Source organism: Athene cunicularia, assembly GCF_003259725.1.
Source record: "Athene cunicularia isolate RWA chromosome 2 unlocalized genomic scaffold, athCun1 chr2_part1, whole genome shotgun sequence".
In the NCBI taxonomy this organism is placed as follows: domain Eukaryota; kingdom Metazoa; phylum Chordata; class Aves; order Strigiformes; family Strigidae; genus Athene; species Athene cunicularia.
The window spans coordinates 7,067,516-7,092,555 of record NW_020799095.1 but is presented as its reverse complement, the minus strand read 5'-3'; the positions used below and the strand labels follow the sequence as shown (position 1 = coordinate 7,092,555).

Genomic DNA, 25,040 nt, shown 5'->3' with positions numbered 1-25,040 from the left:
AGAACTTGCCTTTTGGGAGATGTGATCTATTGCTTGAGATTACTGGTTTTCAGTTGATTAGGAGGAGAAGGCTATGTCATTATAAAACTTTAGGTTGGGTAGTTGTATCAGTATTTTGCTTTACTTCTCGGTGTTTCCCCCTCAATGTCATACAGATACTCAAGTCCAGAGCAGCTCTTCTGAGTAACTGAGTTTACATTGGTGAAAGCTGTTAGATCTGCACTTACTGAATACCAGATTGCTACTAAGTATGCTACTCTCGTCTACTTTTGGGCTAATTTATGCAATATAAATCTCTATTACTCTGGAATTTGGCTAAGAGACTATCATGGATAATTTAACCATCTATGTGTATGCTCATTTATGAAGTTTTACTGATGGATAGCAGTATAACAAGTTGGAATACAGAGGAGGGACATTTTGAAAAACTTTATTTACCTAGTCCCTATAGACCAGGTATAATCTTTTTTTTCTTTTTTTACAGTAATTTTAGTGAAAAGTTTATGTTAAAAGACTGAAGAACTTTTAGCATTCTTTCTGTTTATGCCATTGAAAATCTAGTTGTTTCAGACATTCTTTCTGGTGTAATCAATCATAAGAAGAGGGGCTTCAGACCATGCTGGCACTGTGGGTTTCTGAATGAATACTTAGTGAATCTTTGTAAGACCTTGAACACTGGCTACCTCTTTCACCTGCTAGTTTGCACATTTGTCTGAAATTACAATGCTGAGGAGGGTGGATCTTTCTTCCATTAAATCTGTCTTTTATTTCCCTTTTTCAGATGCATGTGGCCTTGCTCAAGATAGTGGAGAATGTGAGAATTACGTTCTGAAGTGGTACTATGACAAAGAGCAGAAAACGTGTGGTCAGTTCTGGTATGGGGGCTGTGGAGGCAATAAAAATAGATTTGAAACGCAAGAAGAATGTGGATCCTTGTGTATAGAGTCTTCCTAATCCAGAGACACGTAAATTGCTTTAATTCATTAGTTACACTATCAGGGTGATGGGCAAAAGGGTTTGAAAGCTTTACATAGTCACTCAGCTCCCACATTTCAGTTGAAAGATATACTTGATTGTAAAGTTATTACCTAGTAACTTAATAATGAAAATAAAATTTAAAACTATTTCTCAGTTGATTTAACGTGTTGAGTACTGAGAAACTTCTGTTAGCTAAGAGCGTATTGTTTAAAAAGGATAAAAGTGTTGAAACTTGACTTTCTTCCATAAAAACCAAAATGTGCACTTTCTAAATATACTGAAAAAATAAAACAATACCTCAGAGATTTTAATGAAATAACGTTGGGTGCAAGACACTAATGCCAAAATGTTTTGATGCATTTGCTTGCATTTATCCTGCTTACAGAAAATGCCAAAACGCATATAGCTCTCAAATGACATTGACTTATTAGAATTCACTTCACTTTGATTTAGAGTATTTTCTATCATAAAGTCATCTTGGCTTCTTAATTTTTTTCTGAATAATCCAACATGATAATAAAATCAGTCATTCTCAAATATTTCATTTCTGCTGTTAGTTCTTGAAACAGATGTAAGCATATTGTCATAGTGTGCCTTCTCATATGTAAATAAACATTCATCCCTTTCCCTTGTTACCAAAGGTTAGACAAGCGCATTCATTTTAGAACATTAGATTTCTGTGATTGCCCTTAAGGGGAAAAAATAAGTCCTGAGGATGTCTTCTGATTAAAGGTAATAAATACAATGCCCTGCAGAAAGGTAGGACTTAGCTGAGCTAAGTGTACTGTGCTGACTTACCCAAACTCTGCTGTTGCCCATTTTATGTCTGGGGAAATGATGGTGCATTTAAGTTTGTCACCTTGGGCCACTTTTTGTAGAGGTGGCTCTACTCACCTGGAATTTTGTTCTCTCTATTTGTCTACAATGTGATAGATAAAATATCTCTAATACATTTGCATGGACTTGCTGGCCAAGGGTTTCTCAACAGACTTTTAAGGAACATACATTAATTTGGATTTCTAGAGCCTGCTGATTCTGGCTCACGCAGAGGGAGTCTGTTATGAACAGTGACTTTGAACAGAGGGTACTCGTGAGGCTCTGCCAGCCTCAGGACTATAATAATAATGCTGAGCAACTCAGTGCTAAAGGTGACAGTGTCACCCTTAGTTCAGCTGACAAAGGGTCAAAATATCTCATGGATTACTGCTACTGACTCAAACTCTGAGTGGGGACAGGTGAGTTGATGAAGCCATTGGTTTTTCACCTTTGGATATTCTCGCAACAGAATGGGACTGCTGTGGAGTGGGAGGTACTCTACACTCTGTTTCTGTTCTTTTTCTACAGTTGTGACTGGGAAATGGTACTTAAGGGGGACACTGCAGCTGTCTGTTTGGGGGCTAGATGTGATCTATTTACTTTGTGAAGCAATAAATTGAACCTGTGTTTGCTTTTTACTACAATATGTGCAGTGCTTTTAATTCTGAAGTGTTTAATATCCAGCTTTCCAAAATGCTGTTCTCTAATAGCTGTTTCTCCACAGATGCTGCCAGTTGGCAGTAGTTTCTGTCCTCATTTAAAATCAGTGTCTCCCTCCCCTTAAATCAGGTGTACGTGAGAAGTGAGTTTCCCTTTTTTTGAGAACTAGGTCACTTTTTACACAAGACTCACAGAAATCTTTTCTCTAAGACAGAATAGCTTGGCAGTTTGATCTCCGATTTTCTTTAGAACTTTAATGCTCTCATTTTGTCCAGGTAAGTGAATAATTCTTTTGCTTGGAAGGGAGAAGTAAAAAAATCAAACGTTTCTGTTGTTGTAGCAGAAGCAATTTTTGGTCTCTCAGGTTCTCTTTGACCCAGGAGACGTGGGGTCCCCTGATGGATCTCTGCTGCCAGAAAGCCGTCTCTTATTATCTGGGGCTAGTCTTGCTGCTGGCTCAAAATTTTTGTTTTTCAGTGAGGGAAGCATCCTGCTGGATGTGATCCTCCCTCCTTGATAAGGAGAAATTTATGTCTGTGTGGACTGACTGGCTCATGCTTTCTATGCACACATCTTCCATCTCATTGCCTCAGACACGCTGGTTGAATCATCCCTCTGGAGCAATGCAAGATAAGACCAACCAGTTGCCCCCCTTGAAGAATGACTCTCAAAGCCTCCTAATCTGTTTTTCCTTCTTCTTTCATCCCTGGCATAAATCCCCTGGGCTCTTTTCTAAAGGGAGGAATATGCTAGCTACTGCAGGATGCTTAGGGGTCTATTGTCTAACCCCTCTCTCATCCTTGTGGTTATGTCAGGTGGTCCAGCAAGCAGCATTTGCAGGCTTTTTTTTCTTTTTTTCAGACATATGGAATACTGTAGGAATTCGGATGAGTTACACAAGGTAACATGAAAAGAATTATTTTGCAGGCAACTGACTAGACTGCTGCATTTCACTGAGTTGTGAAATATAAGCATTCAGCAGATGGTAAAATGTTTTTGTGAAATCTTAAATTCTAATGCCAGTGAAATATTCTGGTGTTGCCGTTTCTAAGCGCTGAACAGACATTTGTGAGAAATCTCGGTGCTGAATTTTGTATGCTGTGTGAGTTGAGGCTGTACTTTTGGTGCTGTGGGCGCTTAAACTTCAGAACATTGCTCTAGGTAACGGAGTACCTAGCACGTACTTTTTTTGAACCCTTGACATCCTTTTTAGTGGCTGTGGTGTAAATGGATGGTGGAACTGTAAAAGGATCGCCTGTGTATGGTACAGCGTGTAGTGAACTCCTCAGGTCACTAGGAGCCCTTCCTCCCAGCCTGTCCCCTCAGTGCCTTTGTGCAGCTATGGTTACAACACTGTAGCTCAAGGCCTTTGTGCCAGTGCTAATAAACCCTGCTTTTTAAAACCAAATTAATTAATACAGGAATTGCTGCCCATTAACAGAGTAGAAACTGGGATATTTCTCTTTGTACTGTGATATGACTGTCTGCCAAGAGATAACATTCTCTCCTCTAATAAAAGCAGTCCTCTGAAGATGTATGTGCTGCTCAGTTGAGTGAATTATGAGCAGCCTCTCCCTGCTGAATCCCAAATTCCCCCCCAACTATAAAATAAACATGAACCTCTCAGAAGTAGCAACAAAGTGGCTTCTTTATGGATGTTGTCAGAGGCTGTATTCAGAGTCAAGCCACACACTTAGACATCTGTTTACGGAGCAATTTAATTTTGCCACAGTAAACCTGTGTGTGATGTTTATGCTGCTGAGGGCCTTAATTAACACAATCTGTAGTTTAAAAAGTGCAAGAAGGTAGATCTACTAAACCTAATCCTATTACTGTTGTATGTCAACCCAAATGCACATATTCTATCTAAATTTTGTAATCCAGAGTATCTGAATTCTGAGGCCCAATCCTCTGACAAGGAAGGTGATCAACAGAGAACAGATATCCCTGGAATGAAAACACTGCCTCTGAGTTCTGCTGAATGAAAGTGAGTAAATTTAATGCCCTTGCTTATTTGTTTTTTTTTTTTTTTGTTACAAGGGTTATAATGATGTGAAAATGCTCATAATCTAGTACTAATTTGTAAAAGGTTTCAGATTGCATTTTATACTAATTAGACCTGGTAATTCATATCTTTATTAATTTAATGGGGCCAGATTGTGTTGAAGAGAGAGAAAAGATCTGAAGCATGTTTGAAGGAAAAGCATTCAGCTTTCTGGCTTTGTGTTATTTTCTAGCTCCTACTGCATAATCTGGCTGTGTATCTCACAGATGGATTGACCATTTTTTTTAATGAGAAAGGAGCCCAGTTTATCTAAAACACATAAGGGGTAAATTTTATCTTTTGTAACAAAGCTAGTACATGTCCTGGCTGTAATTGGAACCCAGTGTGAGTGGAATGCAAGTCTTGTGTTCTGCCTCAAAGCATGAGGTGAATGCCATTGCATCTTGGCAAGGTGCAATGCATGTGCAGAATTTGAATGGGGTTGGCAGTTACCAATATGTAAGAAGTCAGTGTTGCCCTTTTTGCTGACCCATAGAGCCTTGATGCTTGCAGGGTTGCTGGTAGTGGCCTGGTCCTGTTTCTCAGCACGTGACAGACCTTCAAGAATCCCAGGTCCTGGAGACCAAGGGGTTAATCTGGAGCAAGGAGGAGCTACCTTTGGAGGAAGAGGATTAGGTCAGGGAACGCTTAAGCAAACTGGACATATATAAATCCATGGGCCCTGATGGAGTGCACCCATGAGGCAGCTGAAAGATTTAATTGGGAGGCCACTCTTGATAATCTTCAATCAATCATGGAAACTGGGAGAAATGCCCAAAGACTGGAAGAAAGTAGATGTCACTCCTGTCTTCAAGAAGGGCAAAAAGGAGGACCCAGGGAACTACAGGCCAGTCAGCCTCACCTTGATCCCTGGGAAGGTGATGGAGCAGCTAATCCTAGAAACCATTCCAGGCACATGAAAGACAAGAAAATAATCAGGAGTAATCAGTATGGATTAATCAAGGGGAAAAGTCATGCTTGACAAACTTCTGTGATGAAATGACTGGCCTGGTATATGAGGAGAGAGCAGTGGATATTGCCTGGATTTTAGTAAGGCCTTTGACACTAGAGGTCTGTGTAGACAAGATATTCAATGTGTGAGCTGGATGAGCAGTGCGGTGGATTGAAAACTGGTTGGTTGGCTGGACCCAGAGGAGGATAATCAGCAATGCAACATATGTTGAAGGCCAGTAACTAGCAGTGTACCACAGGGGTCAATACTCGGTCCAGTCCAGTTTAATATCTTTATTAATGGTCTGTATGGGGCAGAGTTTACCCTCAGCAAACCTGCAGATGGCATAAAACTGGAAGTAGCTGCTATGCCAGAGGGTCCTGTTCCTGTCTGGAAAGACCTGGGCAGGTTGGAGAAATATGCTGATGGGAACCTTACAAAATTGATCAAGAAAAAGTATGAATTCAACAACTCCTTTCTCATTTTTCATCCAATATTAGATCAACAAAGTGAAGTGCAAAGTCCTGCACCGACAATATGCTGGGGAACACCCAGCTGGAAAGCAGCTTTGCAGAAAAAGACCTGGGGGTCCTGATGGACAGAGCTGAACGTGAGCCAGCAATGTGCCCTTGTGGCAAAGGCACGTGGTATCGTGGGCTGCGTTAGTTGAAGTATTGCCAGCAGATGGAGGGGGTGATCTTTCCTTTCTACTCAGCACTGGTGAGGCCACACCTGGAGTACTGTGTCCAGTCCTGGGATCCCCACTACAAGAACAACGCAGGCACACTGGAGAGACCTGCAAAGGGCCACAAGGATGATGAAGGGACTGGAACACCTCACGTATGAGGAAAGGCTGAGACAGCTGTAACTGTTCAGCCTAGAGAAGAGAACGGTCAGGGGAGAATCTTATAAATCTATATAAATACCTGAAGGGAGGGTGCAAAGAATACAGAGCCAAGCTCTTTTCAGAGATGTCCTGTGACAGTATAAGAGGCAATGGGCACCAGCTGAAACACAGGAGGTTCCCTCTGAACATCAGGAACCACTTTTTTACTGTAAGAGTGATTGAGTACTGACACAGGTTGCCCAGAGAAGTTGTGGAGTCTCTCTCCCTGGAGATATTAAAAAGTCATCTGAGCAACTGGCTCTAGGTGGCCCTACTTGAGTAGGTGGGTTGGACCAGATGACTTCTGGAAGTCCCTTTCAGCCTCAGCCATGCCATGATGCTGTGATTCTGTGTCCGTGTAACTACTGCTTCTGTGGGAACTCTTCTAACTGCCAAAATATACAGCAACTTCTCTCTTGTTGAGACACGGTAAAACAATTTGTCATGAGAGCAAACTAGCTATTGTGATTAGAAATTTTTGTACAAAAAATGACACAAAACTATTAGCAGAGCTTTGTGCAGTTAATTGGACACAGAACTTTAATCTGTGTGGCAGTCAGGAAGCTCTCTTCTCTTTACTACAGGGGCTCTCAATATTTTTTCTTGGTTTTCCATTTCCTTGCTACCTCTCTCACTGAGGCTTAAACTAACATGTTTTCCTTAATGACTAATCCCACATGTCCATAATGGAGCAAAATAACCTCATTTGTCACTTTGGAACATTCAAGTAAAATTCTCCCATAACACATACAAGTGCATGGAATTGTAGTTGAACAAGATAGTGTCATCCAAAGGCTACTTAGAATGAACTGTTCAGACCTCTGAAGCAAACTGAGGGCTTGGAGGGACCTGTGTTTACTTTTAGAATGATTAAGTTACTTTGTGCTAAGTAGGATGTGCAACACCACCATCCACCCTTGCTTTTTAAGAGGTTGTATACATACATATAATACACGTACAGATGTACGCAAGCTCTGAACATTGACTTTCCTAGCCGACCCTGCCCTTGGCTGCTGCAGAATAATTCTGCTGTCTACAGTGAATCCAGCTGGAAAACATACTTCCAGAAGCAACTGCATATTCTAGTATCCAGCCACTGTCATAAAAGATACATAGAAGTTTCTTGTTAAATAAGAATGTTGTGGTTTTAATCCAGGTGGCAGCCAAACACCATTCAGCCTCCCCTGCCTTGAGGGATGGAGGGTGAGAATTGGAGCAGTAAAGGTAGGGAGACTTGTGGGTAGAGAATATAAAAGTTTAATAATTGAAATAAAATAATAATAATATCAATAATAGAAAGTACACATGGGTAATGCCCAGTGTGATTGGTCATCACCTGCCGAATGATACCCAGCTCCTTCCTGCCTAGCAGTCCTGGAGGAGCCAAGATCCTGAAACAGCAATCCTGGAAGTGAGAGAGAGCCCCCCACTTCCTGGCTCAGATGTTACATGATGTGGAATATTTCATTGTCCAGTTTGGGTCCGGTGCTCTGGCCCTGCTCCCTCCCAGCATCTTGTACACCTGCACACTAGCTGGACATGGGAAGTTGAAAAGTCCTTGATTTCTTAGCAACAACTGAAAACATCGGTGTATTATCAACATTATTCTCATACCAAATGCCATACTGAATCCAAACCACAGCATTATTCTAGCTGCTAAGAAGAAAAATTAGCTCTATTCCAACCAAAACCAGGACAAATACTTTTTAATTATAACCAGCAGAACATTTGCAGTACTTGCTTCCTCTTCACTCAAGAAGTGTTCTGCGTATCTTGCCACAAGCAACCAATTTTAGCAGGGTTTTCTGTAACTGAACAGGGAGCAGCTGGACACATCATGCTATATTGATGCATGACAAGCCAACTCAGAGAGTCCAGGGGAGGGACGTGACTGACTCCGTACTGAGAACTACTGCAAAGAAAAAGATTTCCCCGTGATTCATGTCTGTGCTTAGTAGCTTTGTCTTCCAGTGGAAGGGCTGTGGTGTCCTGGGCCAGCCCCACTGCCTGCTTCGCCTTTGCGGTGGCAAGCTTAAAGCTTCATTTACTAGGAATGAATTGTTGCGTAGTGCCTGAGGCATCTTAATCTTCATATTGCTGAGGACCTGCTGTCTGCACACCTGTGGGTAGCAGTACTAACTGGGAGGTCACTGCCTCTCCTTTGCTGCCTTTTCACCCTCTCACATCTGCTGATGTAGCTGCTGATGTTAAGGCTCCCTAAACCACTTCTGACAAAATAATCCTGGTTTGGGGAAAAACAAAATAGAAGTTTTGCAAGTCTCAGGGCTAAGCCTGAACATTTTACCTGATAGAATCTGGGAGCTCTCATGTAAGAAGTTCAGCTGGCAGTTTTGCAGGGTGAGACACTTCTCTGGAGTGGAAGGGAAATGTAGAGGCTGAGCACTTCCTATAGTTTGGTGATGTCCAAAGCAAAGTCTTTGTGACTTCAGCAGTGCAGCTGCTGCAGTCTGTACTTGTTGAGGGAATTCCACTCACACCATGGCAAACCTTAGCTGCCCCTTCAGGCAGCAGGAATCCCTTGGCATCGTGCTGGGTTATTAGCTGTGTGGTGGCAGTAGCAAAAGTGAAGAGTACTTAACTTGCACTGGGGCTGATTCTGTTTTCATAACCATGTGCTGATAAATCTGATAACACAGCACAGCAGTGTTATACCAAGTGGTATGCACTGAGGAAAAAAGCAGAAGAAATAAGAGAAACTAGTAATAGGATTCTCCAAAAGGGCATTTAAGAACACATTAGATCTGAATTTGTTTCATTTTCAGGAATGAAAGCACTGATTCTCTTTTCATAGGAAAAATGGATTTTAAAGTGCAATGCCAAAAGGATTAGCAGTAGGCTTGACCTCATTGATTTACTAGAAATTACAAGAATAGATCTAGCAGTGGCTTTCTTTATGCCTCCTTGAAAAAAAAAAATAAATTGGAAGAGCAGCTGTAAAAATTACACTCAATGTTTCTTACTGAAGAAAGAGAAAAAATGAAATGTATTCTATACACGAAGATGGCTGCCACTGAATACAGAACAATATGTCAGCTCCCCTTAAAATTAAAATTTCCCTTTATAAAATATAGGCTTTGCTCTGATTCAGAGGAATCACCTGCACAATATCAAGACCTTCCTAGCAAGTTTTAATTCAAATATTTTGTAATCAAATTAGACTTTTTTTTTTTTTTTGTGATTTCTAGACCAGAGATCCTCTGTGCCATTTTTATAGTCTCACATAAAACTGCACTTCTGGAGATGGAGTATGTTATAGTGGTCATCAGCCATTCTTTCCTGTCTCTCCCCTTCCCCTCAGCTAGGCCAAATCTCTGAGCAAAGCCTGTGTTACTGTGTAACAGCAGTCTGTAATAGAGTTTTGTAAAGGCTGCTATAATGTCATGATGGATATTGTCATAGTCCAGATCTTTGTCAGGTCTGTCAGGTGAAGGCACTGCCCTGGCCCCTGGAGATGGTGCTAATGTTGTATCAGTCTGTCCATCAATGACAAATCCAGGCCCAGTTTCATGAACTGAGAAGATGATTTGACAGAGTAACACCACACTGAGGTCTTTAGTTAAAGGAGGTTTCTCTGCAGATGCAAATTAATCTAGGTGCCACCTTCTGCTCATTGGTATCACCTCTGCTCTGTGCAAAGTCAATGTCCGCTGACTGTTTTATTTTCCCAGACTGATTTCTGTGCCCTTTTCTATGTGGTGTGCCTGCTCTTTCTCCTGAGATGAAAAAGAAGAGAAGGAAATGTCCAGACAGTCTCTGAACCTCTGTAGCAAATTTCTCAGCAGCCCCATAGCAGTGTTTCTCTCCAGCAACTCTGCAGGTCAGTCTGTTAACAGGTACATCATTGTGTCTCTCACTCAAAGCCAAAGGAAAGATCCGGATGACTTTAGGGGCAGCTGGCATAAATCCAACTCACATCAAACCTGAATGCACCTGCTGGACAGTAGGCACCTTTGTCCTCTACATTCACTGTTTTCTGGAGTCAGGTGGTGTTGTGAAGCATCTTGTATGACCCATTTCTGCCCAGACTACTTTCTTTCTGAGTGAATGAATGTTTCACCCTCCAGGGATGTTTGTCAGCAGTTTTCAAGACCTTAGGGAAAATCAAGAATTACTTATGTCCAAATCCCATCCCCTCTTTTGGAATAAAAAAATCTGACTGCTAGCTCTAAAGTGTGTCTAATAGAAGATCATTTTAATTTCATTTGAGAAATACTGGTGTTTGTGATAAACCAGGGACTGTTTGATGTCTTTATCAAACTAAAACTTCTGTTAGATAGAAGCTGTGTATTACATCTTTCCAGATATATATTGGAAGCCTGTACAAATAGCTGAGAACACATGAACAACCAGTTAACTTAGATCTACAGCAAGGGAGGGCAAGGGTTTACTGTAACAGTGATGTGTAGAAAAAGATCAAGTGTTCTCTAGGAGAATCTAAGGGAGAAGTCGCACGATTCATCTTCTTTAATTAGTTTTTTTGGCTAATTTAAGCCACAGCTTTAAGTTCTGAAAGATTCTATTTTCTTCACACTTTCAGTGACAAGAAGTCTTTGAGTTGCCACAGAATTCCCAAGGCAAGGCAGTGCTAGCAGCCGTGACCCCAGGAAAGGGCATTTCTGAAGGGCTATCAGGAGCCAACTCTCTAGATAATTACTGTTGAAATTCAGGACTGCCAGAGCCGGCAAAGAAGATGTAGTGAAAGATCATGTTACAATTAATCTTATCCCTTTTCTGGTTCTGTCTCCCTCTCTCAGCTGTGCCTAACTTACCCCCAGTATCTGTGATGGAGTGCAGTAGACTCTGCCAGACTCCTTAAATTAGCAGAGCCTGAGCTCCTGAGGAAACAAAGTGCTTGGCTGTAACCTCAGCTGAGTTTTAAAAGAGCTGCTGGCTTTATGCCCAGAAATATTGCATTACTGTAGTTTACACTAGAGTTTGTCCAAAGCTGGCCAGCTCAGATCTGAGTCCCCTAGCCAAGCAGTGGGGAAAGGAACCATTACTAACAAATGCTGTTATATCAGAATATATTGTTAAGGAAGCTCCCAAAACATTCCTAAACTGCATTGAAGAAACAAGGGAGAGCACAGTGAATTCCAGAAGACTAAATCATGGCTACAGATTCTTCCCAATACCTTCCTCTCCCATCTGCATCATTCCTAGCCTGTTCAGGCTCAGCTTCTGCCAGGTGATTTATAGCCATGAGCCAATCTTGCTGGAGGCCTGTGTTACTGCAGAAGAAGTGTCAGTGTCCTATATGCTGTGAAAGTGAGGCAGAAATTTGTAGCACATGCTCATGGAGTCCCAGAGACTCTATTCTGTGTCAGACTGATGCATTCAGCAGAGGTGGAACAGAGACAGCTTGCTTTGCAAGCATCTCATGAGACTGGTATACTGTTATCCCTCACAAAAAAACAAAACAAAACAAAAACAAAACCCAACACCAACAAAAAAACAAAACACTTGAAATACTGTGATTTTGAAGGGAGCTCAAGTAAACCCTCTGAAGGTGAAACACAACTAGGGGACAACATACATCTCCTCCATAAATCTCCACTGGAGAATATCTCTGTGCTTTTCCCTTTGTGAGGTGCAGTCTGTGAGCAAACATAATGTGACTTGTTTACCTGTACTCTACCTACCCCTGGATCCAGAAAGCATTTCAGGATTTTGGTAAATCAAGGCTTCAATTTGCTATCAAATTCTTATCATGGTGAAATTTCCTTTGAAATCAGTGGAGATAAATAAGTAGTTCTGTCAGGCCCATCACTCTGTGGGATTACCATAAAAAAATATTTCCTATGTCCTACAATACCATCCCCTAGTGACCCGAAGTGGAAATAAATGTGAGAACAACAACTTGCGTACCAAAAAAAAATTTCCAATTGCTTACAAATACTCTACAACTCTACAATATTTTGGATAGCCCCAAAGGCTCTAGATAGATTTAGAAAGCTTTATATAGGTTTTCTATTTATAGCACCAAATTTTAGGCTTAAAATCAACAGATTTCTGTATGTTCCATAGACACGGAGCAGCTGCAGCTTTTGCCTAACTGTTCATCATCCATACACTAAATCTGTTTTTTAAATTCCAAGAAGTCACTGTGATATTACAGATGTATTGAGTTTTGAGAAGTAAAACTATGAAAGTACTGTCCAAGAATGCAGGATAGCAAGGCCAGAAATGCCATGGTGTTAGCAGGGCATTCAGAGCCAGTGAATCTCTGTAGCAGCCTGTTTATTTTCCCTGGGATATTAAAATGATACTGTGCCGATGCCACATCCCCAACCAGTCTGGCCAAGACTTGAAAAATGGTGTCTGGTGATGTCAAGATGTTAGTGCCAGCTAGGGAAGAGAGCACCAGCAGCCATGAAGATCCTGAAGGAGCTGCTGGCCCCTGCCTCACTGCTCTGGATGCACAGGGCTGAGGGATGCTGTGGATGACTGCCCTGCCGCAAACCCAGAAGAGGGATGTCATGGAGGAGCCAGATGTGAATTTCAGAGCTGCTGCTCCTGATGTCTGAAGCAGCTCAGCCCTGAAGGTCAGCTTGGTGCTTGGTCCAGAGAAAAAAGGGGTGGGAGGTAGGGAAGGGAAAAGGGAAAGAATAGGAGGAGGGGAAGACAAGAACTATGAGGGGTTTTCTGAGGCTTCTAAACCACCAGAATGTATCTATTTAATACCACTGTGGGAGGATTTTCCATAGCCAATTAATTGAAACCCCATAAAAGGCTATCGGTCTCCATAAGCCATTTAGAGACGCTGATGGTCTGAAATGTTCCAGTCAGACACCTTTCCCTTTGTCTGGTAAGTGTTATAAACTGTCTCCTCTGCTCATCAGAAAAGGTTTTCTTTTTAAAAAGTAGCAAAAAAGAATTTCTCCTTATGAAAAATTTGTCCCTCTGCGAAAGCTTTGATTTATGTTTCTGAAATTGTTACTGGTTTTCCATAAAAGCTATTGGATTTGTTCTGGTTTTGGTTTTTTTCCCTCTCTCTCTCTCCCTCTGTCCTATGAATATACATTCATGTTTAATTGTGAACACATACACACGTAGGCTAACACTAGCACTCAGGATTTTGAAAGGGTGGTGACTCAAGGAAAAGTCTTTTGGATTATATCTATTATACACACTAAGGCAGTTATGTGTGAATAGTGGTAAAATCTTACAGAGCTCCAGCACTTAATAAAAGCAATGTTATTATAGGAGATGATGATATCCACTGTTATTAATCATGTTTGCTCTAATGGCCTAGCCCTGAGAACGGTTCTGGGTGATACTTTTTTTCAAAGTTTAAATATTTAAAATGTAACTGAGACCAAATTCAATTGAATTTGATAAATAGAAAAAGTTCAGTTCTGTGAGTTGGAGGAAGAAAGAATAGCCTATGTAATGACATTGCATGGAAATCAGTAGTGGGTATCACTTCCCAGGACACCTGACTGAAAAACGTAAAAGAACAAATATAAACATAACATTAGACTTACATGTCTTACCCTATTACATAAGGAGAACCTGGAAAAAATATCACTTCCAAGGGCACTGTAAGAGCTGGAAGAGGTTATATCAGCTGTCTTTTGCTGATGGTGTCCTTCTAAACATGCCTCACAGAGATTTGTGCTCTCTTGTGGCTGGCAGGGCTTCACAAAGATTTGGCCTCTGGTTAGTAGGGTTTTTTAAACAGCTACCCGCCTGCTTGCTAAGATCTTCCAGGAGACAGAACCCTCCCGCTTCTTTGCCCCTCTGGAGGAGTTGCTCACTCCAGTCCTGGCTGGTGGACCAGGCCCCTGGCAGCACTGGCATCGTGCTTTTTGCTTCTCTTCCTCTCTGTTATGGGGAGAATCCTGACTGCAGCACCAGAGCTCCCTGAAACTCCTTGGGCAGAACTGTGGAGAACTTCAGCTCAGTTGTGCAGAAACAGAGAATCATTTAACTCCTCCCACAGTGACTTAGGGCTGACTAACTTGTTTTATTATACTCCTTCCAGGGGGAACCTGCTGTCTTTCCAAATTATGCTAGTTGCTTCCTAATTATTTGTATATAAATATATGTGTGTTGATATACACATATTTGGTAAATAACGTACTAATAATACTGAAAAGAAATGTATTGCTGCAGCAAGGATTCTGTCATCAGTAGACAGATAGGAACCGATTCTTCTTTTTTGTCTTTGTACCTGCCCTCTATGCCATAAAGGATGAAAGAATAGGTTAGAGATGAAAAACAGCAGCCTTAAATACAGTCTGAACCTTGTGATTTCTAAATGTTGGGAGCATGTGTGTGCCTTCGCCCTTTTCTTTCTTTGGGCTTACTTGTCTTAAGAATCCTTAAGAAACTAACCTCCCTTTCTTCAGGCAAGTTTGCTTTGTACCTAAAAACATTGCTCAGTAATATGAAATTTCTCCTTCAAGAAGCTTTTAAAAGCACATAGGTTTAACACTATGTCTGTCCATTCAGAGGGGCAGGTATCCCTAAATTAATTATACTTTTTAGCCATTTATGCACAATTATCCTGAAGTTTTGCAGTAGCATCATTTGAGTACTTTGATTATCACCTTATTTCACAGAGGATAAAAAAATTGAAGGTATTTCTAATAATCCTGCATTTGCTCTGCTATGCTTGAGGGCAGAAGTTCAATTCAGATATTTAATAAGCTCCTTATTTTTTTATGAAATAGATGGAACTTTTATGACTTGTCAGATAAAATGAAAAGAAATGAAAACAAGCACAGTTTACACTCATATCAGCTATTGCTTCAGATTTCATTGATACTAAAACTTTCTTAGAGCTAGTATGGGCTAAACAATATTCTCAGTTATACTGTAAATCAAGAGCAGATCTCTTAAGGATGATGGAGGATTACTGGAATTTTGCCATATATGTGAAATAGCAGTAAAAGACAAGAATAGTGAGTTACACAAACACAATACTCCATTTCAGCTATCTGAAGTGACAGCAAAGTTTTCTTGCAGAGCTGCTTTCCAAAACTTTCCGCACCTGGCACCTGGAGATGCCCATTTTCCTTTAGTACTGGGCAAGGACTGCTCCCACTGATCTTAGAGATTTGTTAACATCAGCTTGTTCAGTGTTTCTCCTTAGAAGACGGACTGAAACCTAGCTCTTCTACACTCCTGCAAGAGACTGTGCTTTATCAATGCTGCCAGGAAAAGGAGGAAATTTTTAGGGGGAAGTATCAAATTACTTAGAGCAGCCCCACAGGTCCCTGGTGATGAAGCTAATCCAAGGCTGAGCCGGGCAGTGGTGTGGTGGGCTGGGGTCCAGGTGGGGAAGGTGCCAGGCTGTTGCATGGCTGCAGCATACTGCTGGGATGGACCGAGAGCAAGGGACCAACCTGCAGTGCAACCCCCAGAGGCAAAGGACAGAGGATCCAGGCGGGGCTTCTCCAGGACCTTTCTTACTCTGCTCATCCTTGCAGGTGAGGTTTTCCCAGGAACCTGACCCAGCCTACAGCGCTGCTGGCACCAGCTCTGACTCCAAGTGCAGGCAGCTGTGGGTGTAGTAATGCCATAAAGCAGGATGTTTATGGGCATGGACAGATCATAGCCTGACGTTGGGGGGAATATTTACAGCATAACTTACTTAAGATTTCCTATGAAAGACTGGAAATCATTCCTGTCAGTACCATTGAGAGTAATGATAATTTTCAGTATTCTAATGACAAAAATCAATCAGAAAAATTGGACTATATTGCATTATATTTCCAAACATTAGGTTAACGTTTGTGTAGCATTTAAAAAGGAACATCAGTTAGCAAATGTTTCATCTGGACTTGGGGCTAACTATCAGGTTCTGAACACTAGTTCAATATCTTATGTTTGATCTGTAATGTGTATTGTGTGGTCTGTACAGAGAGGCAGCTGGAAGAGGGAGAAAAGGAAAGAGCAGAATATTACCTGTGGGCTTTTCCTTGATGGAATAGGCTCCTTACCATTCATCTGGACTAAGGCAATAGCTCTATGGCAGATAAAATGGGAAGATTGTTTGTAGTTTTAATCTTTTCCGTCCCCTCTTTAGACTCTTACCTTTTAAGCGTCTGTATTGCATTTCTGAATATAGGTTTTGGCATATGCAGTAGACTCTGCATTGGAGCTTTAGTGCGAGCTGTATTTCTTCCCTAACTGCATCCTCCGTGGGAGCTGTAAGAGAGTTAATAAGTATGCAGGCTCTTGAGCAGCACCGTAAATTTCTGTGCTGAAGATCAGACTTTGCTGATGCAGAGAACTTCTTACAGATATTATGACCATGCATAATTTTCATATTTCAGTTTCTGGTAGTAGAGTTCCACAGGATGAATGTGTTTGCAGGGAATTATAAAATATTACTCTGAGATCAGGGCAGGATTTTATTACTTTTAAAATATTTGTCAAATAGGGGGTCTTAAACCATGCAATCCTTACACGGAATAAACATTATATTCTTGGAGGAGTTCTAGCATCCAGAGAGACATTAGGAAGCAAAGCAGGGCAAGAGGTATGATTTGTTACAGGAGAGAGTGATCATGCCAAGTGATCTCATGTCCCATTTCAGGCAGTCCCTGTGCGGTTGTGCTGCTTGGAGGAAGTGTGACTTTTGCTGCTTTGAGCATTTCTGGCTGGCAGTTGTTTTGTCCAGCTGCCTAAACTCTCCTCGGTAAGAGCTGAAAAATAAAAGAAATATTACTTTTTTAGCTGTGTGCAAATATCCTAAATCTGGATAAAACTTATAGGATAAAGCTGTTTTCCAACCTTGTCTGAAAGGGCTATGGTAGACAAAGGATGTGTAGGTCTTACTTTAAATAAACAACCACTAAACTTTTTCAGTGGAAACTCTCAAATAACTCTAAACATAGTGAAACAATGAATTCTCCTGTATCAGACAGACACACAGAGACTAGAATGATCACTGCAAAGGTAGGAAACCATAAACTGCAAATTTCCTGAGCAATGTTAAATTGTACTCCATCTTGCATGTTAACTACAGGTTTGTCTTTAATGACTTTCTAATTTTTCCCATGGGAACTTTGTGTCATGCAGAAACAAGGTGGTAAAATTGGTGCTGATAGTAGTTCTGAACCTGCCAACTTCCAAACGATGGATTTTGTAGCCTTGTTGTGTGTTTTATTCCATTCTTTGAAAAATTTGTTTTCATTTCCATAACAACTGGTATTAAAGGGTCTGTGAAGAATTATTTAATTGGAGCAAAACTCCTGGGGGGGGGTGGGTTGATATATGGAATATTTCAAAATGTGAAATATTTTGAAATATGAACTGAATCTATGACCTTGATATTTGTAACTGAAAGAGGGCACAGGAGTAATAGAGGTAATGTAAAGAATTAATTTCCTTGATAAGAAATGTAAGATCTCAACATTTCCTCACAATGAAGTTGCAGTTTGATATTGAGGAAGCACGGATGTGACAGCCTCTGTTGAAGTCAGCAAGAACTTCAGATGTTGATCGAGTCAACATTTGTCTAGAACCCCGTTAGTTAAATGCTGTAACAGTGAAAAGGCCTTTTAAAAAGTAAAAACTGTGTAAAACAATTTCTAGTTATGGAAACTGTTCAAGATTTTCTGTTTCTGTTCCTTGACTATTGCTGAGTGAGCACTATGCCACTTTATTGCTTCAGCATTGTGTTCTTTGTGTCTAGAGACTTAGTTAAAAATTGTTAATGCTGTGTTTTTGTGTGGCCTTCGCAGATACTAAAGATACTGTCCTGTTGCTTCCTGGACAACAGAACACAGAAAATTACACATTTCCTTACATGAAAGACTTTATTAGCAAACTGATATACAATCTGCCACTGGAATCTAACCAACACCATCTTACACTTGTCCAGTACAACGATGATGATGATGTTCATGAAGAGTTTGAACTGGACACATATAAACCATAAAAGCATATGTTGATACACATACAAGAAATGCAGGCATTGCAAGGTGGGCTACTGAAAACTGGCAATACCGTCTGTTACATTTATGAAAGATATTTTTAAGAACCGGTTGATGGAGCAGAAATCAGGTGTTAGTGGTCCTCTCTTCTTTGCCTTCTGAAGATGACGTGGAAGAGTCAGTGAAAATGTTACCAGACACTGGAGTAAAAGCGATAGCCCTTGGGATACATGAAGCTGTGATAAAACAACTGAGCTTGATGGCTACCCAGTTATTCTTTTATTATTTTCCTAGGGAATGGAACCTCCCTATGTTTTCTAAAAATGCCTCCAATATTATTGCGGAGTTCCAAATGGATAACGTTAAAAAAGTAGAAGGTAAGAAAATAAAGTGGGAGATTACATTTAAGGACGTAGACCTTCCATCTGATGGTAGCCGCTCTGGGCCTCATGTGCTTTCTTACCTCCAACAATGTTCAAGATACACAGGCTGATGAAAACCAAAGAACGGGATTGTGTTAGCCAGGGTATTAAATACTTTACCTAGCCTTAGCATGTTTTAAAACAGTGAAGGAGGAGTATGGATGAAATGGACATACTTTCATGCCCATGAAGTTTTGCGCTTGGCATTGTTCTTAAAACTTGGTGCTTTTACATGTGTAGGTGTGCACCAGGCACTTGTACTCTCTGATACTAAAAGGACTGGGGAGAAAGAAGTAATCTTTTTTTGCGTTTACTCATTGGTAATTGATACAACTAGTATCTTAATAAAATGCAACTCCTTATGAGGCCATGGACCTTCCCTAATTGGTAGAGGAATGAATAGTCTTTGAGGACCTTAGGCAAGTGTGAATTAAAGGAATTATATTAGACTCTCCATTATCAAATCCTTAATGGTACAGGTGAGAAACGTACTTTTCACATAGCATTGAAATTAGGTTTGGGTATTGGGATTTTTCTCATATATATGTATCAGATGTGTGATTAAAAATTAAATAAACCCCCTGTACTTGCAGAATTTTAACATGCATGGTCCAGTCGATATCCTTACATATGTATCTTCTGGATCAATATACTAGAAAATACAGACAAGAGTTGAAGTTACAAGAATATGCTTCATATAAAAACCATAAACACTTCTGCTATTATATCTCCTAGCTTTTCTGGTCTTTTTGTCCTTTATTTTAACTTAAGATGAGGTTTTATCAGTTTGTTTTTCAGTAGCTTGTCATCTCTGGCTAAAAATAATTTTTACAAGCTTGCTTTACTTTAAAGCAGAAAACCTTGCCTTAGGAAAAAACCCAACAGTCCATAGTTAGTTAATTATAGAAACTTCATAGAAGATGGCCACTAACATTGCTTTATTCTCATCCTTTTTCCACCGCAGTATGTGATGGAGACTTGGTTGCTGACATTGTGTTTATAGTTGATCATGGTACTTCAAAGTCAAACTTTGAAGAATTAAAAAAAATCCTGCAAAACCTAACAGCCTCATTTGACATGGAGGAGAAATGTGTAAGAATTGCCCTAGTGATGTACACTGATGGACAAGAAGTGGCGTCTTGTCTGAAAACAGACACAAACAGAGCTGAAATTCTGCAGATAATACAGACCTTTCTGCTGGGTCAGGAAAAACCAACAGTGATGCAGCTATTAATGTCACAAGGCTAAAACTCTTTACTGAAAGGGCTGGGAGAAGAAAGAAGCAAGAGGTGTAGAGCAAATAGCCGTTCTGGTCACTCACAGACTCTCAAGACAATGTGAGTGATGTTACTACTCTTCTGCAGAGAAGTGGTGTGACAGCGTTTGCCATAGGTGTTGAAGATGCTTCTGCTCAACAGATGGTCCACAAAGTCTCTTATCTTCAAGAGCAGGATGTTATCAGTCTCAAGATGTTTTCTGATCTGTAAAGGCAAAATACGATTTTTTCAAAAGAAGCTCTTGAATCAAATACAAAATGAATTCTATGTCCACTTTGAAAGAAAAGAGATTCTCAAAGCAGGTAAAACTTCCAAATAACTTTGATTCTTTCCAGGTTAAGGGGTTTTAACTGAAGAGTATCTTAAACTGTGAGGTTTTGAGAACCTTCTGATGTTCTCAAACTGAACTTTTCGGTTTGAACCTTTAGGATGAGGAATTTCTATTTGAAGTTTGAGATAGTTTTAAGCCCTACCGGGACTGGAGACTACGTTTCCGTTGTCCCTCCACCACCCTTGGACACAAGTAGGGCACAAACCCGGGGTTAAAATAAGGAGAAATTTAATACAACAGTGTAATAAACAATCTGAACAACAACAGTAGCAATGATAACAACAATAAACAGCAATAACAGTGAACAAGACAAAAGATATACAGCGAAATACCGCAGTGAACACAGCCAGCCCGCCGTGCGTTCTTCCCACGACAAAAGCCACACAGGAAAGCTTCCCACGCTGCCGTGCCAGACCTGAGGTATGAATAACCCAGCTGGAGATCCCTTCCCCCTCTCTGCTGGGGAAACTTAACCCTATCCTAGCTGAACCAGGACAAGTTGAACATGGATTCATATTTTATTCATTAGCATACTTCTAAATTCAGTAGTACTAAAAGCTTGTTGATTTGTACCATTATTTAATAGGAAGGACTAATACTGGAAGAAACATCAACTGTTCCTGTTAGAGAGTAAGTTAAACACCTACTAAGGCACTGTTAGAGCTTGATCTGTTGGAAGATCCTGTGTCTGAATGAGATTTCCCCAGGAATGTTAACCTTCCAATCAGTCTACTACCCTTTATTTTGATCAAACCTAGAAAATAGATGAGAGTGTGTACATCATGGGGATCTGGGCAGATCTTAAGCCATCGGAGTGTATGTCCCAATAAAATGAAGTGGATGAAGTTCTCAGACTGGTCTAGAAGTAGTAATAACAATAGAGTAGCCTTAGATATTTTATTTAAAATTACCAATGGATTCATGCCTAAGAGCACTATAAATCAGTGGTTTCCTGCTGTGGGCTATCAGAACGTTAAGTGGACTCCTGCTGGTCCATGGAACTTTATTCAACAGTAAAACCAATCATACTGGTTAAATGCTTTACATGGCTGTGTAGTTATGCATGATGAATTCTGATGGTTGATTCTAGTTGTACTTGGAAGTCTGGGAATTGCAGGAGGTAGTTGCTTAAAAGCATGTCAGATGTGTTTGAAAACACCCAAGTTACCAATTCTGTTTTCTGTAGGGAAAGTGGTCATATAGCCATGGATAAATAGTGTGGTTTCTTGCTGCCAAGCCTAAGATGCCTAGCAGGTTAAGTTTGCTAACTTTTTTTGTTACCAGAAAGAGAGTTTATCCATGTATTAGTTTATTATGTATTATAAAAGGAGTGGAGATAGATGATCTGTCCATGCACACAACTGTGATGTAACGGAGACTTTCTCATTCCACATAAGATGCCTGAACACAGAAGCAGCTGATATTTATTTGCTCATTGATGGTTCATCAAGTCTTGAGTTCTTGGATTTTGTGGATACGAAGAATTTTTTGAAGGAAATGATTAGGCTGTTTGACATAGAAATTAATAAAGTTCAGTTTGAACTTGTGCAGTTCTCACATTTCAGTGAACCAGAGTTCGAACTTAATAAATGATTTGATAAAAGGGATTGAAAATATTTGGCAAATAGATGAAAACACCGGTACAGGGAGAGCTCTAGCTTACATGAAGCCATTGTTTGAAAAGGCCAGGAGGCAACGAGGAGTTACAGTGCCTTGCCATCTAGTTCTTCCCACAGACAGGTCACAGGACAGTATGAAGGAACCAGCCATGAAACTCAGGGAAGACCAGATTAACATTTATCCCACTGGTGTGAGGGAGACTAGTATAACTCAGCATTATGAGATTGCAGGAGTGGAAAACAGAGTGTATTTTGTACATAATTTTGACTTGGTGAAACACTTTAAAAATGAAGTTGTCAGAGAGATCTGTACCATGGAAGGTAAGATCATGCTTTCACTTTGTCCTGATGACACAGAAAATAAGCAGATTCCTTTTGATTTGATAGGGAAATTCTGTCATGAGTAATGTAAGATACCTTCTTTCTAGTTTCAACAATTTCACTGTCAGTCCACTGAAGTTTTCAGAGGGTGATGGTGATTTTTGTATAGTTTAAATGTTAGCCAATATCATGAAAAGGTCTTATTTCCAGAAAACATCAAGCAACTCTTGCCTGTATATTACAGACTTTATTCTCTGGTTGCCCAGAGAAGTTATGGATGCTCTGTCTTTGGAAGCGCTTGAGGTCAGGGTGCTCAGGGCTTTGAGCAACATGATTTAGTAAAAGATATCCCTACTCATGGCAGGGGGTTGAAGTAGATGATCTTTAAAAGTTCCTTCCAGCCCAAACCATTCTTTGATTCCATGATTCTATGAAATTGAGCTACCAGTGTCAAAGGCACCCAAAATCACATATTGCTATAGAACATCTAGGTCTGTGAATGTAACTAAATTTGAACATACCTTTCTTAAAGCTAGCTATTGAGCCTGCTGTTTTCCTTATCTCAGACAAGACAGTCTCTTTTATCAGGTGTGGATAGGCACAGCATACCCCTCAAATAGGATTCTAGAACTGAGATGTATGGAAGTCAAAATAAGAGAGTTTTACAGTTTAAAGTAATGATGTAGAAATAAGTATTCTCTAAATGGTAGCTTTTCGGCCAGCATTCACTAGGAAACAAGCAAAGGTTGTGTTGCATTAATACCTCCATCCTCAGTTTATTTCTTACTGTATAAAACATTAATGAAAAACATGTTTAAATGTGACCCACCAGTGCGCAGTCTGTCTGTTTGTACCTATCTATTGTTTGGCTCGCCTCTTTCTGTAAAACAGATTGCTGTTTCCTACCTCACTGAAATGAAGAGAAAATTTTCAGGTTTCTCAGGCTCTAAAACTTGACCAGCATCAGGTTTTAGATTTTTATTTTAGAAATTTCTTGCTGATCTTAAGATGCTGTTTCAATTGCTTGGCTGTGATTTAATAATTGATGTGATTTTGATGCTGAATAATTGCAACTGATGAAATTGGTAATGCCCTTGTTGAGATCTGAGGAAGTGAAGTATTTTAGTCACAGTCATAACTTATCAATGAGCTAATAAAATCTAGAGTTTGAAAAGGCTTATGCTGATTTTTTTCTTTTCTGCTTCTGAGCTTATTCTGTTTAACCTGTTTATGTATTTTTGCAAAAAAAAATATAAAAAAGGCTAAGATTAAAAATATCTTTTTCCCTGACAGTCTGCAAGGAAGTGAAAGCTAATGTCATGTTTCTAGTGGGCAGCTCTGCAAGTATTGGGAATGAGAATTTTCTGAAAATGAAAAACTTCATGAGAGAGCTGGTGAACAGAACCGGTGTTGATGCAGACAGAGTGCGGATTGGTGTTGTCCAGTTCAGCCGCAAACCAAAGGAAGAGTTCAAGCTGAACGCCTACTCCACCAAAAGAGATATCCTCAGTACTACTGATCAGACATCTCCCTTTCAGTCTACCACACTGACAGAAGCACGGAAAGTCATGCTTAAACACTTTCAAGCCAGTCACATCACACAGTTAAAAAGTTCTCATCCAGATCACAGATTGGGAATCACAAGATGAAGTTAAAGCCCCTGCCACAACTCCAAGATAAAGGCATTATCACCTGCTCTGTTGGAGTTTTTAACGCAAACAAAACTCAGCTTGAAGAGATTCGTGTGATGCGTGAGATAGCATTCTATATTGAAAATTTTGATATTCTAAGCCAGATAAAAGCGGTCTCATGTTTGACATTTGCCATAGCCCGTAGCCTCCTGACAATAGTAAGTATGGTAACTTTCAGTGATTTGTCAATGCATGAGCAATCATGGGGTTTTGATTCTGAACTTGTTATGATCAAGTGTCTCAGTCACAGAGCTGGCTGCCTCTCTCTCCTAGTGTTAGTTTGTCCCATGAAAATTCTCTGCTTCCCACTGCTCCGAGGGGGCACTTCACAGGGCTCCTGGTCTACCGCTCTGGGTCACAGGGCTCTGACCCTGCTCTGTTCACATCCCCCCAGGTCCAGCTGAGTATGGGTGCCTCTGCTTCTTCTCTTGGGTGTGTGAGATTAGCCACCTGCATGCAAAAGTATGAGTATCCACCTATGTGAATAAAACTTACATCACTCACTCCTTCCTTTGAAGTCTGTTATCTCGTTATGCACACCTTTCAGCTGCTGTTTCTGTGGACACCACAAAGGGACAAGAAAAGGAGCTTCTGATGACTCAGTCTCATTCTTTTTTGAGTAACAGTGTTGGAAGGGCCCACAGCATCACTGAATGCAGTTCTCTGGGGCCAGAGACAACTAGGGTGCAATCAGTATCTTTGGCAATTGTACATTAGTAATCACACTTTGAAATCTTTTATTCTTCTGTGTTCCTAGATGTTGTCCTTTCTGAACAAAACCAATCAAGAATTCAAGCCATTCTCTTCTTGTATTTAATTTTTTTCCCCCTATGCAGATTAAATTAATGTAGTTGTATTAAACCACATGGGCAGAAAAGCTTGCGTACAGTACATATAACCTTTACAGACCTGGCCAACTAAGTGAACTGGATTTTTTTTTTTTTTCTTGGGATGATACCTTTAGCTGAGGGTGTAAATGAGGAAAGCTGTCAGGCTGTGAAAAGAAGCAGATGGGTGTTCTACTGCTGTGGGTTCTCATGGATGTCAGCAGTGCTTGCAAACATGACATAGAATTTTAAAAACCACTTGAGTGGTAGCTATGCGTTGTCTGACTCAGTTGCACTAAGGCATACC

At 40.4% G+C, this 25,040-nt stretch overlaps 1 protein-coding gene and 1 pseudogene across 5 annotated transcripts in view; both read left to right on the top strand.

Moving 5' to 3' along the window:
• Nucleotides 1–1,518, top strand: part of LOC113477236 (collagen alpha-4(VI) chain-like) — a 70,172-nt gene extending 68,654 nt beyond the window's left edge. For all 5 annotated transcript variants that reach the window (XM_026843450.1, XM_026843448.1, XM_026843447.1 and 2 more), the window contains one exon: nucleotides 782–1,518. In XM_026843450.1, the coding sequence (XP_026699251.1) occupies nucleotides 782–954 (173 nt within the window). In that variant the 3' untranslated portion in view covers nucleotides 955–1,518. The remainder of the gene's footprint in view (nucleotides 1–781) is intronic.
• A 14,143-nt stretch (nucleotides 1,519–15,661) lies between these two features.
• LOC113476892 overlaps nucleotides 15,662–25,040 on the top strand; it is a 51,800-nt pseudogene continuing 42,421 nt past the window's right edge.